Source organism: Colias croceus, chromosome 5 (genome assembly GCF_905220415.1).
Source record: "Colias croceus chromosome 5, ilColCroc2.1".
NCBI lineage: Eukaryota > Metazoa > Arthropoda > Insecta > Lepidoptera > Pieridae > Colias > Colias croceus.
This window is the reverse complement of record NC_059541.1, coordinates 6,253,535-6,267,589: the sequence shown is the minus strand read 5'-3', so window position 1 is coordinate 6,267,589 and position 14,055 is coordinate 6,253,535. Positions and strand designations below refer to the sequence as shown.

General features: G+C 33.9%; 1 protein-coding gene and 1 long non-coding RNA gene across 4 annotated transcripts in view; one reads left to right on the top strand and one right to left on the bottom strand.

Moving 5' to 3' along the window:
• Positions 1-903: 903 nt before the first annotated feature.
• The window catches only part of LOC123691835 (bestrophin-4), a 31,193-nt gene continuing 18,041 nt past the window's right edge, over positions 904-14,055 (bottom strand). For all 3 annotated transcript variants that reach the window (XM_045636414.1, XM_045636416.1, XM_045636415.1), the window contains 5 exons: positions 12,338-12,485; positions 6,592-6,680; positions 2,038-2,220; positions 1,603-1,724; positions 904-1,171 (listed from right to left, as the gene is read on the bottom strand). In XM_045636414.1, coding sequence (XP_045492370.1) covers positions 1,052-1,171; positions 1,603-1,724; positions 2,038-2,220; positions 6,592-6,680; positions 12,338-12,485 — 662 coding nt within the window. In that variant the 3' untranslated portion in view covers positions 904-1,051. The remainder of the gene's footprint in view (positions 1,172-1,602; positions 1,725-2,037; positions 2,221-6,591; positions 6,681-12,337; positions 12,486-14,055) is intronic.
• Positions 10,487-11,345, top strand: LOC123691859. Its single transcript, XR_006751459.1, has 2 exons — positions 10,487-10,911; positions 11,215-11,345. It is a non-coding gene; the product is annotated as an uncharacterized LOC123691859 (long non-coding RNA).

The window sequence follows — 14,055 nt, the reverse complement described above, 5'->3', positions numbered from 1 at the left end:
ATTTCACATCCTACCATACTTTAAGTCTGAAATTATTACAAGTACAATAAAAATAACCATGTTAAAAACAACCTCTTCTCTCAGTCTTCAAAAACGGAAACTTGTTTTTAACTCAGTTATTTTTATGTATACTTTTTAGTGTATTTTTTAACACGAATCATTACCTATATAAATACCTAAATGACAGAATTTAACTGGGATGATAGTGCAGTACAGTAAGGCACGGCCAGCCATGATTTACCGGGGTACTTTAATTGAAAATAAAGCTTCAGTGACGACCAAATCGGAAAGCTACACTCTAAAATACTTAACTCTTAACACTGTAGGTACACTCAAATCATGGAAATACACGCGTCTAAACAATAAAAACTTGAGGATTCGGAAAAGCTGCCGAATACCGAATATAAAACGAATATTCGCCCCATCTCTTGTAGATATTATTTACTAGCTTGCGCCCCGCGAATTCACCGGCGCGGGTTGAGTTTTTTCGTTTTAATCCTAATATTCCTGTGGCAATATCGGTATAAAACAGCCCAAGTTAATCTATCAGTGAAAGTCCCGTAAAAATCTGCCTAGCTCTTCCAAAGATTAGCCGGAGCTTGGCCGGAACAAACAGACAGGTAGTTACTATTTTGGTATATGTATGTACAGTGCATACATCCATATGCATTTAGTAAAAATCAGATATTTTAACATTAAAAACAGACTGCCAAATTTATTTTTGATAAAGATAAGAAATAAACTAGTATTGGTTTGTATAGGACAGTCGACAGACCTAACAGGCAGATTGCTTCCAACTTCAGATAGGTACATAAATCATAATATTGTGTTGATTATTTCAGCGTATAAAGACGGGGAAGAAGAATGGAAACATTATTTATACGAGGATAAAGAAACAACAAATTGCCTATTTGCACTTTATTCTTATTCATATTATAGACAACAACATGATTTCAAAAGCTGTACTTAATAAATAGTGTAAATTATCACAATCGTTAATACTGGAATGATCTCGAGAGATGCGTTAATCCCAAGAGAATATAAAACTGTGTCAAGTGTCACTAGATATCTTTTCCTTGCTAGTGTTTTCTTCTTGGGTGAGCTTTGCTTGCATTTTCATTAGTTCTTCTAATAATACATCTGTATCTAAGAGTTCTCCGCTTCCCGTTTGCTGTAATCGGAAAATATTTATTATATAACTATACCTACTTGTTTGGATAAAACGAATTAAATTAAAAAAAATTTACGATGTTATGCAATGTTATCTAGGTATAACTATTTATTGCAATTTTATCAGTGACATGGACGTACGTTAATAACACAGTAGATACAAAATGTTAGATGGAAGGGCAGTTGATAGTCTAGTCCAGGCCCATTTTATGACCTTGTGACTTGTCCAACAAATAGTGGCAAAATTCAAAACAAAGTTTTGTTACTAAGAATTAAATACACAAATGTAGGTATTCAAATATTAAAAATGTATCTAGATGTAACGCCATTTAGACAGAAATGGAATGTATTTAAATTTTCGTTTATGTCTCTCAAGACCATCAAAGCTTTCTACTGCAAAAATAAATGTTCAACTAAACTAAATTTATTTACCTGTTGCGCGCTAATGGATCTCGCCATGAGCCGCTGCAAGTACTTGTCCCTGCGGTGTTGTTCCCGCACACTGCGCAATTTGTTGAAGTCTTCGTCGTCCTCTACACCGTCTACTTCATCCACTGTAATTACATTAAGACTTTATAAAAAATATTTATTTTTATTACAGGGTAAGTATTCAGTTCTCAATAATATGTATAGGGACGATAATCTTGCAAAGCTATATCGACAACCCAAACGCATGCAATATCCAAGACACCATGAACTATATACCAGTGTAACAAAAGTTTACACGAAGTCTGACCCCCTCCTGATATAATACACATAAATAAATAACCAGAACAAACTATTTCAGTAAAACTTACAAAGTTTTCCCCCGACTGCTCTAACAGAAAACTTACGTAAAAAAAACACGAAAGACTACAATCAACTTACATAAAGTCTGACTCCCCGCTGCACTGAGTGAGGGTCCCACGTCACTATCCAGCCTTGGCCTCTCCGTCAGGTTGGGGAACGAGTCGCGTATCGTGAGGCTCTTGGCGGACGGGCTCTTGGGAGGCTCCGTGGGCTCCACGCGCGCCCATTGGGACGGCGCGGATGATGAGAGCCGCGTGTCTTCTGGAATGACAATTCTCGTTTATTTATTTTCAAACTCAAATACAAACATTCATTTTGATTTCATCTAGGAGCATCATCATCTTTGGAGTTTGTTAGAGTACCTATTCTATGCTATTACCTACTACACTAGCTAGTTTCATACTGCTGTTGTTATCTCGTAAACAAGACGTGTGAGATTCATAAAAAAAACTAGCGGTAAGAAATGAGATAGCCGAAATTAAAGTGTATATCTAGAAAAAGTAGTCTATTCATTTCATATAAAATTGGTTCGTCTACCTACGTATTTTTTTTTACAATATGTACATAATAATAATATATAACGTAACGGCACCAGTCTTGTACAGATTAAGGAAAAAAATCAAGTTTTTTGCAAATTTCTCATAGGTTTTTTAACTTTATTGGATATTGTTTTTGAATACCTTTAGTTCAATGTTAGTTTAACATAACCATTGTTAGAAAAAAGATTACAATGCATAAACAATGAAGTTATTCTTCTTCTTAGCCGTACACTCTTGACAGAGTGGTCGTGGTTATGGTGATGGTGCTCTATTCCTGTTAGATGTGGTCACTTCTTTGTTCGCTCCCTGTCCAACAATACGTCTCCATTTCTCACGATCGGTAGCATTGCGAGCACATTCTACAAGGCTGGACTGGGTCGTTTTACCGATAAGGTCGGTCCAACGTGTAGGTGAGCGGCCCCGTGATCTTTTGCCCTCAATTTGTCCCTGCACCACAAGTCTCTCCAAGGAATCCTCATTTCTGGTGATGTGGCCAAAGAACTTCAAAATTCGCATCTGCACAATCGACGAAAGCCTATTTTCGATGTTTAGTTCCTTGAGTATCGAGACGTTGGTTCGGAACGACGTCCACGGTATTTTCAGCATCCGCCTCCAACACCACATCTCCAGGGCATCAATTTTTCGGCGATTCTGCATTTTGAGCGACCAGGTTTCCGCACCATATAGAAAGATAGGAAATACCAGACATTTCATTAGGCGCACTTTTGTGTTCTTGGTGATGCGCCTGTCCTTCCAGATTTTATTTAGTTTTTCTACTGCAGATCTTGTGATAGCGCATCTACGTCCAATTTCTTCTTCACATCCTCCTGTGTTGGTAATAGTGGATCCGAGGTATATGTAGCTGTTTACCACTTCACAATTAGCAACATAAAGTGGTCCTTCATTTTCATGTCCAGTTCGATCAATTATCATGACCTTCGTCTTGTTTCTGTTGAGTGTCAAACCGAATTGCAGGCTTGTTGTTTCTAGACGACTCAAGAGTTCTTCCAGTTCTTGTTTTGTTTGAGCAAGAATCGTAGTATCATCAGCGTATCTTAAGTTATTTATCACACGACCACCTATTGATATGCCTCCATTCCACCCATCCAGGACAATTCTCATTATGTATTCTGTATAAATATTGAACAGCAAAGGTGATAACAAACATCCCTGGCGAACTCCACGCTCAGTTTTGAAAGAGTCTGAGAGCACATCATCTACCTTTACTACTGCTTTGCCATCCTCATACAGACGTTGCACCAGAACTACAAGATGTCTTGGTACCCCCATTTCCAACAGAATCTGCCAAAGATACTTCCAATTGACTGTGTCAAACGCTTTATGAAAATCTATAAAGCAAACAAAAAGAGGTGAGTTAAATTCTCTCGATTTCTCGATAATTTGCCGAAGTACAAGTATTTGTTCACGTGTACCTTTTCCCTTCACGAAGCCTGCTTGTTCAGGTGCGATTTGACAGTTAAGATAGGACTGCAGTCTTGTGTTTAGAATATGGAGTAAGACCTTACTTGCGTGCGATATGAGAGAAATGAGCCTGTAATTATTGCATTTCTTTGTAGATCCTTTTTTATGTAAGGGTTTAAATATCGATTTAGACCAGTCGTCTGGCCATATTCCAGATTCCCATATTTTGCAACAGATGTTATACAAAAGGTCGACCCCAGTTTCCCCCATAGCTTAATAAGAAGTTATTAATAAATTAAAAAACCACTTTTTTGCACCAGTGTTGGACAGTTAAAATCTAATGATGGACACCCAGTTTTGGACAACATCCAGTTATGAACACCCATTTATGGACTGTACCTAAAGTTGTTTCTCCAGTTATTCACACTTGGAGAAGACTTATAGTTATCAATTAAATGTTGCAAATGATGATTGGAATACAATAAATCTGGGATGTATTTATAAAAAATAGTATTTATTAATTATTTTGCATACTTGTAATATTTTAAACAGTCTTTATTTCCATTTTCTAGGAAAAAATTGACTTGTCCAATTTTTCATCGTTAAATAAGAGTTGTGTCCGTTAAGAAAAAACAATATGGGTTTTCTATTATTACTCAATAAGTCAGGGATGAAAAATATAACTAAAAAAAGTACTGCCACACATCCATCCATTTTGGGAACTCTTCTTCTTCATCGTATCACTCTAGTCAGAGTGAAGGTGGTCAACATGAGGTTTGAAGGGTAGATGTTACCCGCTTCACGATGTTCCACCATATCTCTCTGTTTCTTGGCATTCCGCTACACTCGTGAAGTGAACCGCCAATAGCAGCCTTAATCTGATCGATCCATCGATATGGATTTCAAATTGTAGCACGAGGCAAAAAGCTTCTTTTAAACTGTTGTCAAGATGGTGTGGATTAAATTTAAGCGTGTGTGCTGTATGGTGGTGGAATTTAGGAATTGATCCATTTAATTGGAATGGATCGCTATCCAAACAGTTCATCAGAGATGATAGATGCGTTAAGATGCGCTTATGGATGCGATTTATCTACGCAGTGATAGAGGATGAAGCGAGAACGAGTCGCACAGCACATAATGACCCATTGTTCTAAAACATATTCTTCATGTTCAGATATATAATATTATGTTGTTGAACCCATTGAGCAGGCCTTAGGACTTTTAACTGATAGTTTATTGTGCAAAATTATTCTTGGCACTTCAAATCCTTCAGCGGCTTTTGTTACTTTATCCTCATTATTAAGGGCATTGATTGCATTACCAATTTGTCGGGGAGTGTAATTTTAACAATAAATATCAATGTCCATTATAGGAACCAAAGCAAATCCAGTCATGGACAATTGTTGTACAATATTGGAACCCTGTGTTCAAAATGGTCGTGATAGGTATATTATTAAACAGAAAGAAAAGACAATATAGAAAAGCGCATGTAATTAATATCTTAAAAAAAAGTTTAGTTTCGACATTTGTCCATAAATGGATATATCCATAGAATTAAATCCAGTTATGGACACTGACGAATTTTATTTAAACAACTTAACCTATCATGATACTAAATCGTGTAATATTTCGTACACTTAACTACTATAAATAAAAGTAATGTCAAATTTTGCTAAGATTTATACAAAAATTCTTAAAAACAAAATTGTGTCCTCACTTCCTTAAGGATTTCCTTAGTAAAAACGGATTTCTTAGAAACGAGTCGCAGCAACTAAACACAAAGTTATGCCATCTTCAAACATTTTGACCGAATAAGATGAAGTGTCGTATTTTGATAGTTTATGAACCAAACTTTTATTTTAAGTATTGCCAAATTATATGACGTTTATTTTGGTCTTATTATTTAAATTTTATATTTATTTTGTCCATTACTGGATGCTTGTCCACCACTGGTGCCGTTACCTTAGGTAGGTATGGTACCTACAACAATGGATACGAAAAAGTTGGCATATGATGCGCTGCGACTCGACACGCCTCATCCAATTACAAATGTATTAATCACTGTCTGGAGTCATGCACCAAATTTTTGTAAGATATTGAAATGAATTTTCAAGACAAAGAAACCTTTCACTGCAGCAATATTTACATTCAAACGCAGTACCTACTTTGGCTCAAATAATAGCCGATAAAAATAGACATGTCGCAGAGGTCGACGTACTGGATCAAGTGAGAATTTCATGTCCTGGTAATTCAAGTCTTGTTTTGGAAGCACACAATGCGTCATAAGTCATACCTACATAAAGTGCCTAAACAACAATTACTTATATCCTAATTACCTACTATGATTTGAAAATTATGGTACCTAGTATAATTAGGTAATTATCATACAATTTCGATTTCAATTTTGGTCCCAATTTTTCACTTTGTCCTAAGTGAAAAATTGGGACCAAATTTCCAAAATCAATAAGTTCGGAAATAGGTACCAATTTTTGTATTTGCAACAAATACGGGTAATTAAAATCCATGTACACAAGGGGCCACGGAAAAGACAGCACCTACAATATCAAATTACAAAGTGTCTCCCTTTGAAAAACGACTGCAACATATAGTTTTTCATAGATTCACAGAACCAGCTCAATTAACACATTTCGCAGAAAACTAATAAACTTACTTGTGGTGTGGTTCGAGTTTCGTGACGGCACGCACACAGGGTCGCTGGGTGTTGGTGGACCTTGTGCAAACAAGCTCATTGCTGTCGGCCTGAAAAAATACACATTATTCTTTATTTTCCAATGCTTTGAAGGTGTTTCGTTAAAATTTATCTATGTGTGATGTAAACATTTGCGCGAATACGCAAAATCACAAGTGTTGGACGGCTTTTGCTAATGTTTTCCATACATGTGCGGAAACATTCGAACATTATACGAAAGTTTGCACGCACGTGAGGTAGATGCTCTTCATTAGCATCGACTATAATGAGTTGCGGTCATTCTGCCAACTTTCTAATGGGATTGAGCTCTGGATAGAAATATGTATTGCAGAATTGCATCGTATTACGAGTACAACTATCATACAATACCTACCTACATACAAAGATTCGTTTCAATTTTATACAAACACTAAAAAAATCGCGAGGTCAGTTACTACTAAAAATTGTCACACGTGTGAAAATTAGTTTCATTAGAAGGAACAACTTTTATGTAGGTATGTTGCGTTTGTATATAGATATACATTATACTTATGATATAAATTCTAATGGCATTATTTTGTTAATAAATAATATATCTTAAATGCCGTCTTTTATTTCTAATCTTTAAAATATGTGAGTGTATGAGTCTTAACAGTACATTAAATGTACTGTTAGACTCATATAACTTAACATAAAGACTTATACTAAAATTTAAAATTTTATAATTAAAAAGCAAAATGAGTTTATGATAGTCTTGCATTATACCTACTTAATTTAATATGAAAAATAGTATCGTGCGTATAATCATACATCATGTAGGAACACAATTATACAACAGGCTCACGTCCGCGCCGTGAATACTGAATGTCCTTCTTTCTATACCTATTCATAAATGTATCAAAATTTGGTGAATAGGGAGCAATCACGTCACGTACTAGTGTGCGAAAATTGAGGACATATTTCATAACCAGGAAATGATTAGGTATACATAATATTATATTGTACAACATAATAAAATAAAATTTTAATAAACGCACATCATTAGGGGTTTTCTGTAAACTAAAGGAAAACTTGTTAAAAATAATGGCAAATACTCAATTAAATAATTTCCGCCTCCGCTTGCATTATTACGTATTTATGTATGTAACAATACGACGACAATAACAATACGACCTTAACCTTGTAAACACTATGCTATATATTATTCAATAGAAATATAACATTAATTTACGTTATATACCTCTATAGTGACATTCATGATAACGAACACGTTATAAAAATAATGGTAACATCAATAGGTTATAAACCTATTGATGACAAATCGAAAATAAGCTGGTTCCGCTTATCAATAATAACATATCTAAGTAACATATACACACAATTTTATAAAATTTATCTTTAAAATTAAGTAACTAGTTACCGTGTAATCCGCCCGCGGCCCGCCGTTTTTGTCGCGTTCACTTAAATAAATTCAAAGCACATGAGTCATTCTAGATTTCAGATACAAGTTACAACGTTCCCTTTTCTGAAAAATTCATATTTTATTTTGTCTATGGTTTTCAAAATGTTTTCAAAGTCTGTTCAATTTGAAAATAAAATATATATACACTTTTTTATTATGAACCCATTAGCATTTATACCAGCTTTCCGCCTGCGGCTTCGCCAGCGTTGTCAAGGAAAAATCCGATGGCAATGAGATGTTTCACCACAGTAAAAAGAAGCCTAAGTACCAGAATTTTCAGTGTGGAAATTTTCGTTGGGCCCTGGAGGGAAAGTACCTACTTGAAATACTGAAGATAGCGAATTTTGTTGAAAGGAAACATTCCTTTATTTTTAAAAAGAAATAGAACTGCATTTAAAGATGTTCAAAAATTTATTTGCATCGACCGGGAATCGAACTAACAAAAAATTAAAATTTGTTATTTTATATGTACAAAAATGATATCGTAGTTCGACGACTCGTTGCGACGTGGAATAAATAGAATATTATTATGATTAATGATTAAGTATCTACATAAGGATAACTATATAAACAAAATTATTTGTGTATGTTCGGCTTTTCCCAGATAAAATTCATCTCTTCGATTTTATCTCAAATTCACTATTTGTGTAACTGATGCAAGTATACTAGCACAATAAAATATAGAGCTACTGCGAGCACAGTAACAGTTTTAATTTTATTGAACCGTAGTTTTTAGTTTTTTTCTTTTAGAAACTCGGTAACGTAACATCTACTTACATATAATTATTATTAAGATAAGCTCTATATCTTACAAGGTTATATGCGGGAAGGTGGTCATAAAAATGCCAAAAGATAATAATTTTTCGCTGTATAACTCAAGCAATTACTATCTAAATGTCTTCTATAGGTATATACATCTATTATTTAATTCAATTTCAAGTTTAAAAAAATGTTGTGTGGTTTTATGAAACCACGGTAAAAGTGAAACTTTTTTTCACACTATGGATTTATTATTCATAATATAGATTATAGATATTAGATATTTTATTATGCAAGTAGCGACAGTTATGCATATTTGCGCCATTTTAATGTGATTTTCGTTTGAATTTATTAAGCTTTACATATATTCACAAAAGTTGATACAAACGCCCTATGAGAATACTACGGAGAAATAATCTATTAAAAACGCACAAATACCGTAGTAACTACTCAAAAAAAAATTATAACTATCCTGGAGTTGCGTTGCGTTTTTATATAAGCATATAACAATAAATTTTCAAAATTCCATATCCACGCTTAGTCATGTCCCAATCAATAATAACTGTTTATTTTATTATATGATAATGACTGTCGCGTAATTTGAATTAGTATTTGAGAATCCAATCGATAAAGATGACCATTAAAATGTTCATTAATAAACGCGAAAATCCATTTGTAACGCTATGCCGTAATAGGGTTGCAAACTACACTTAATATTAATATATAAGTTTATGAGAATACTTTCAGTAGGTATATTTTTGAAGTGAAACTTCTTTATCGGGGTTGGAAAAAAAAATTAAGTGTAACATTTTTCCGTTACGAGCCATCTTTTTCTTATCCCTACCACGCGTGATTCGACCGACGTGTTTCTGTAAAGATGCACATAATAAATTATTTTTTGAAAAATAAGGTCATGAAGAAGTTTCACTTCTTACGTGTGTACACGCACACATTTTTTTCTTTGCATACGTTGAAATATTAACTCGCAGCTTGCAGCTGGTCTGCATGCTCAAAAATTATAAATAATATGATCTAAGTAAGTACATCAAAAATTGAGAAACTTCCATTCATAAAAACTTCATTTGTTCAAGTACTTTTCAGGAACGACCCTCACCAAAATAAATAATTTGTAGTAGGTACCTATATGAGTTTTGTTTTTAAGTTGACAACCCTAACGAAGAAAGACATAAACTTCGTATCGTTGTTTTCCATTACGTGATATACATTTATGCAATACTTAATGTTAAACGTACAAGAAAATGTAAGATTTTATACAGAAAGTAATTTACAGAAATTGTTAACGCGACCGTTACATGTGAGATCATCGTGGTCATGTGAACATTATGTTTGATTGCTCACACATCAACCCATTTGATTTAGTACTTAGTAAACACGCACTGAAATCGTAAACAAGTGTTCTTCCTATTCCTATTTGTGTATAGAACACAATCTTTTTTATAAGAATTATTATTAAACAAAATTTTATATAGTTACCTAGTTATAGTGGTTGAAGATTATAAGAATACTGCTATATTTGTAAACTTAACTATTGTACTTAAGGCGAGGATTTCCGATTATTGCCCTTTTTTAGATTAACTTTAAACAATGAAATATTCATTATTTTCGACTGGAAAAAATGTATTTCACACACAAAGACCTATTTGAAGGCAGAGTGTCGTCGGTAACACGATATCAATTACTTTGTACGATCAAAAAAAATCGGGAAGTCAACCCGTTTTGCGCTGTTTTTTCAATTTTATAGGTGTGTTTAATAACATAGACATTTTGAAAATGCATATTTAGGTAGGTATTACTATTACGGAGGGCAAAGTCTCATAAAATATTGAAGAATTAATATAGTTTAAATCACATAAAAAAATAAACCAAGATACGCGCGAAATCGAGGCCGCGCGGGCCTTCAAATGCTCGCGAGGCTTTGTTGAGGTAAGACCTGTGTCGAGTCGTGCGCTCACCGACTCCCGCCGCGCGCCGTGCATTTTTGTTAAAAAATTTAAAATAAATAAACGACAAAAGAGGGACAGGATAGATAATAACAGTAGAGCTACTCGTGTTTATACAAGGTTATTATTGGACGTCCCGCCATATTTGAATCAGTTGTTCAGACCATGAAACTGAACAACTTTTACAAAGAAACATGCATGAGTCGAAATGAGAAAAAATCCTCCCATAGAAAACTACTCATGTGGTCGGTTTTGTATTGGAAGTCTGATTTTTTTTTTAACTTTTCAATGTTTCTTTGGAAAAGTTGTTTAGTTTCATGGTCTGATCTGAACAACTGATTTAAATTTGGCAGGAGGTCCTAAAACCACCCTGTGTATCAACTTGTGGAGTGAAATAATTATAAGGGAATATTTAATTCGTAGGTTGTCAGATGAGGGTAGAAAGTCTACACAGTGTGGACTTACTTCCAGCCAGTCCAGGGTGATCAAAATATCCAGCCGGTGCTGCGAACTCGACAACTAAATATTGAAGAATTTTAAAAGATGAACTTAGATATAACAATAACGTTCTATGATCATCGGCCAACATAAAGGAACCCAGCTACATTGCCATTATTTTCATAAGTGTTTATATACAATAAAATACTCAAGAGTATTTTGCATGAAAAGGCATATAAATATAGAATAAAAAATTGCAGAATTATTGCATTGGTTGCATTGCATTGCAGAATTATTTAACTGACACTCTGTTACTGACATGTAAAGTAGACAATACTTAATTAATTTATGTTTTGACCAAACATGCCTAATTTAAGAATTTGTGTTTAATTTAAATATTTAATTTAACTTGCGTTGTTTTTGAAAAAGTGGCCAAGAGTATTAATTCCGTAGTCATTGCATATCACGGACTTGCGAACTGCACGTGCGAACTGCGAACGACCTTTGCTATTAATCTTTAGCTTTAATAAATAATATCGTGTTTTAAAAACCTGCATACGCCTTGTTAATTTATGATTTAAAAAATTAAAATTATAAAATTAAAATACCCTTATTTCATTTGTGTATCCTATAAATAATATATATTCCTATTAAATAAATATATTCGAATTTAATAAATATGAAAGCCACTGATATTACTGAAAATTTTATACTGTGGCGGGCGGCGGGGTCAAGCAAGTTCATCTTAGACGCGCGCGCGCGAGATATATTTCGCGCGTTCTGGGACAGCAAAAATGCTTAATACTCCGGAAAATCCTAGCCTTAATCGTATTTCTCAAATTCTCACGCTCAATATTTTGCAATGCCAACGTTTTAAAGAACGTTGCCCTGTGCATCAACCTCTACAATACCTACATGTGTACCAAACTCCTTCACTTTTTATGTACACAACACATTATCGGAAATATTTTTTCAGGTAACTTAAATAATAATATATAGGTATTGTATAACTTAATAAAAATAATTGTATGTAAGAATTTCGGATCTATTTACATTCCTGGCAATCGTAAGCTACTTAAAATTGCAACTTTATTTAATTCTAATTTACCTGCTTTCTGGCCGTTTTCCCATGCTAGTGATCGTAGCTTGTTCGTCTACCTCTTCAATAACTTCGTTAGCGATCTTCATACTGCCGCCCATGGTTGCTGCTGGCTTGTTCAGAGTCGGATTGCTAGCCGATACCATGAATCTGGTACCTAAAAAAGTGTGTTTGTCTTCAAGTAATATATATCTACTTATAACCGTACTAATAAACGTAATTGAAGTAAAAAAATATGATCTCATGAACGTTGATTAAATTAACGATCTCTTTATGAGGTTTTCATGATGGGGTTTATGATATTCCTCAAGCAAAAGTGATTCCATATGAAATCATAGCTATAAAACGCACTACCATTGATCATTATAAGTTGCGAATAGTCATGATAAATTGTGATTCTGCGAAATTTCTAGCAATAATTGAAATAATACAATCGTTTTTCTATGTAGCACCGAGCACGCAACAACTGCATACTCGAACGCTTTGATACATTTATAAATACGGAGTGCATGACAATAATACCTACTAAGTACTAATTCAGCTGTGGACTATAATTATTTAATTATTTCAATGGTTGCTAGTTACTTAATATTTATAAAGGAATTTATTAAGATTTATATTTCATTTATCATGACTGCTTTATCAAATAAAGCATGATTTCATCATCATCATCATCAATACATATAATAAAATTCTAGAAAAGTCGTGTCTGTACAATCAAAATATATAAAAAAAAATTAGCAGGTGCTATTATTAAATCGATCCCAAACCCAAAACTGTAGTTAAAAAAATTTTTGTCTGTTTGTCTGTTTGTCGGTTTGTCTGTTTGTCTGTTTGTCTGTATGTTCGTGCACGCTAATCTCAGAAACGGCTTATCCGATTAAGATGCGGTTTTCACTAATATATTGTGGTAATCTTCATTTAACATTTAGTGTTTATTTCATGTCAATCGGTTCGTAAATAAAAAAGTTATGACCATTTAAGTATTCACGGCGAACATTTGCTAAGGCATTCTATACACTGTACGATAAAACGTAAGTTATCTGTTACAATTATTATTCCTGTAAATGTCCAAGTGATCATATCGAAAGTGCCCAAGGGTGGGGGGGGGGGGGTTGGTCAAATTAGAATTATTCTTACTTCTAGGTAAATTTTATACATAAAATGTCCTTTAAATTATGTCGTATTATATTTTTAACCCCCGACGCAAAAAGATGGGTGATAAGTGTTTGACCGCTATGTGTGTCTGTGTGTGTGTGTCTGTTTGTGCCACCGTAGCTCGCTAACAGGTAATCCGAATTAGATGCGGTTTTTTTAGTTAGGCAGCATATTTTCCGACGCTGGTTCTTAGATAAAGTGTATCAAAATCGGTTCATCCATTTATTATACCTAGGTATATTATTACCTATAGGGGTAAATGTGGGAATGAAAAAAACGAAAGTTGTCAAATATAAGTACCTAAGTGATATATTAAATGAAAGTGAACGACCTATCAGTAACAAATCGGTTCATCCATTTATTTAATATAGGTATAAAAGTGGTAATAAAAAAATGAATTTGTCAAAAATATACTCAAGTGACATATCATATGAAAGGGAAAACGTGTAAAGTTAAGAAAGTTAAGAAACGTGTAAAGTTTAATTAGACATGTTTTATCAAAATCGGTTCATCCATTTATTACCTTTTTATGGGTAAAAGTTGGAATGAAAAAAAACGAATGTTGTCAA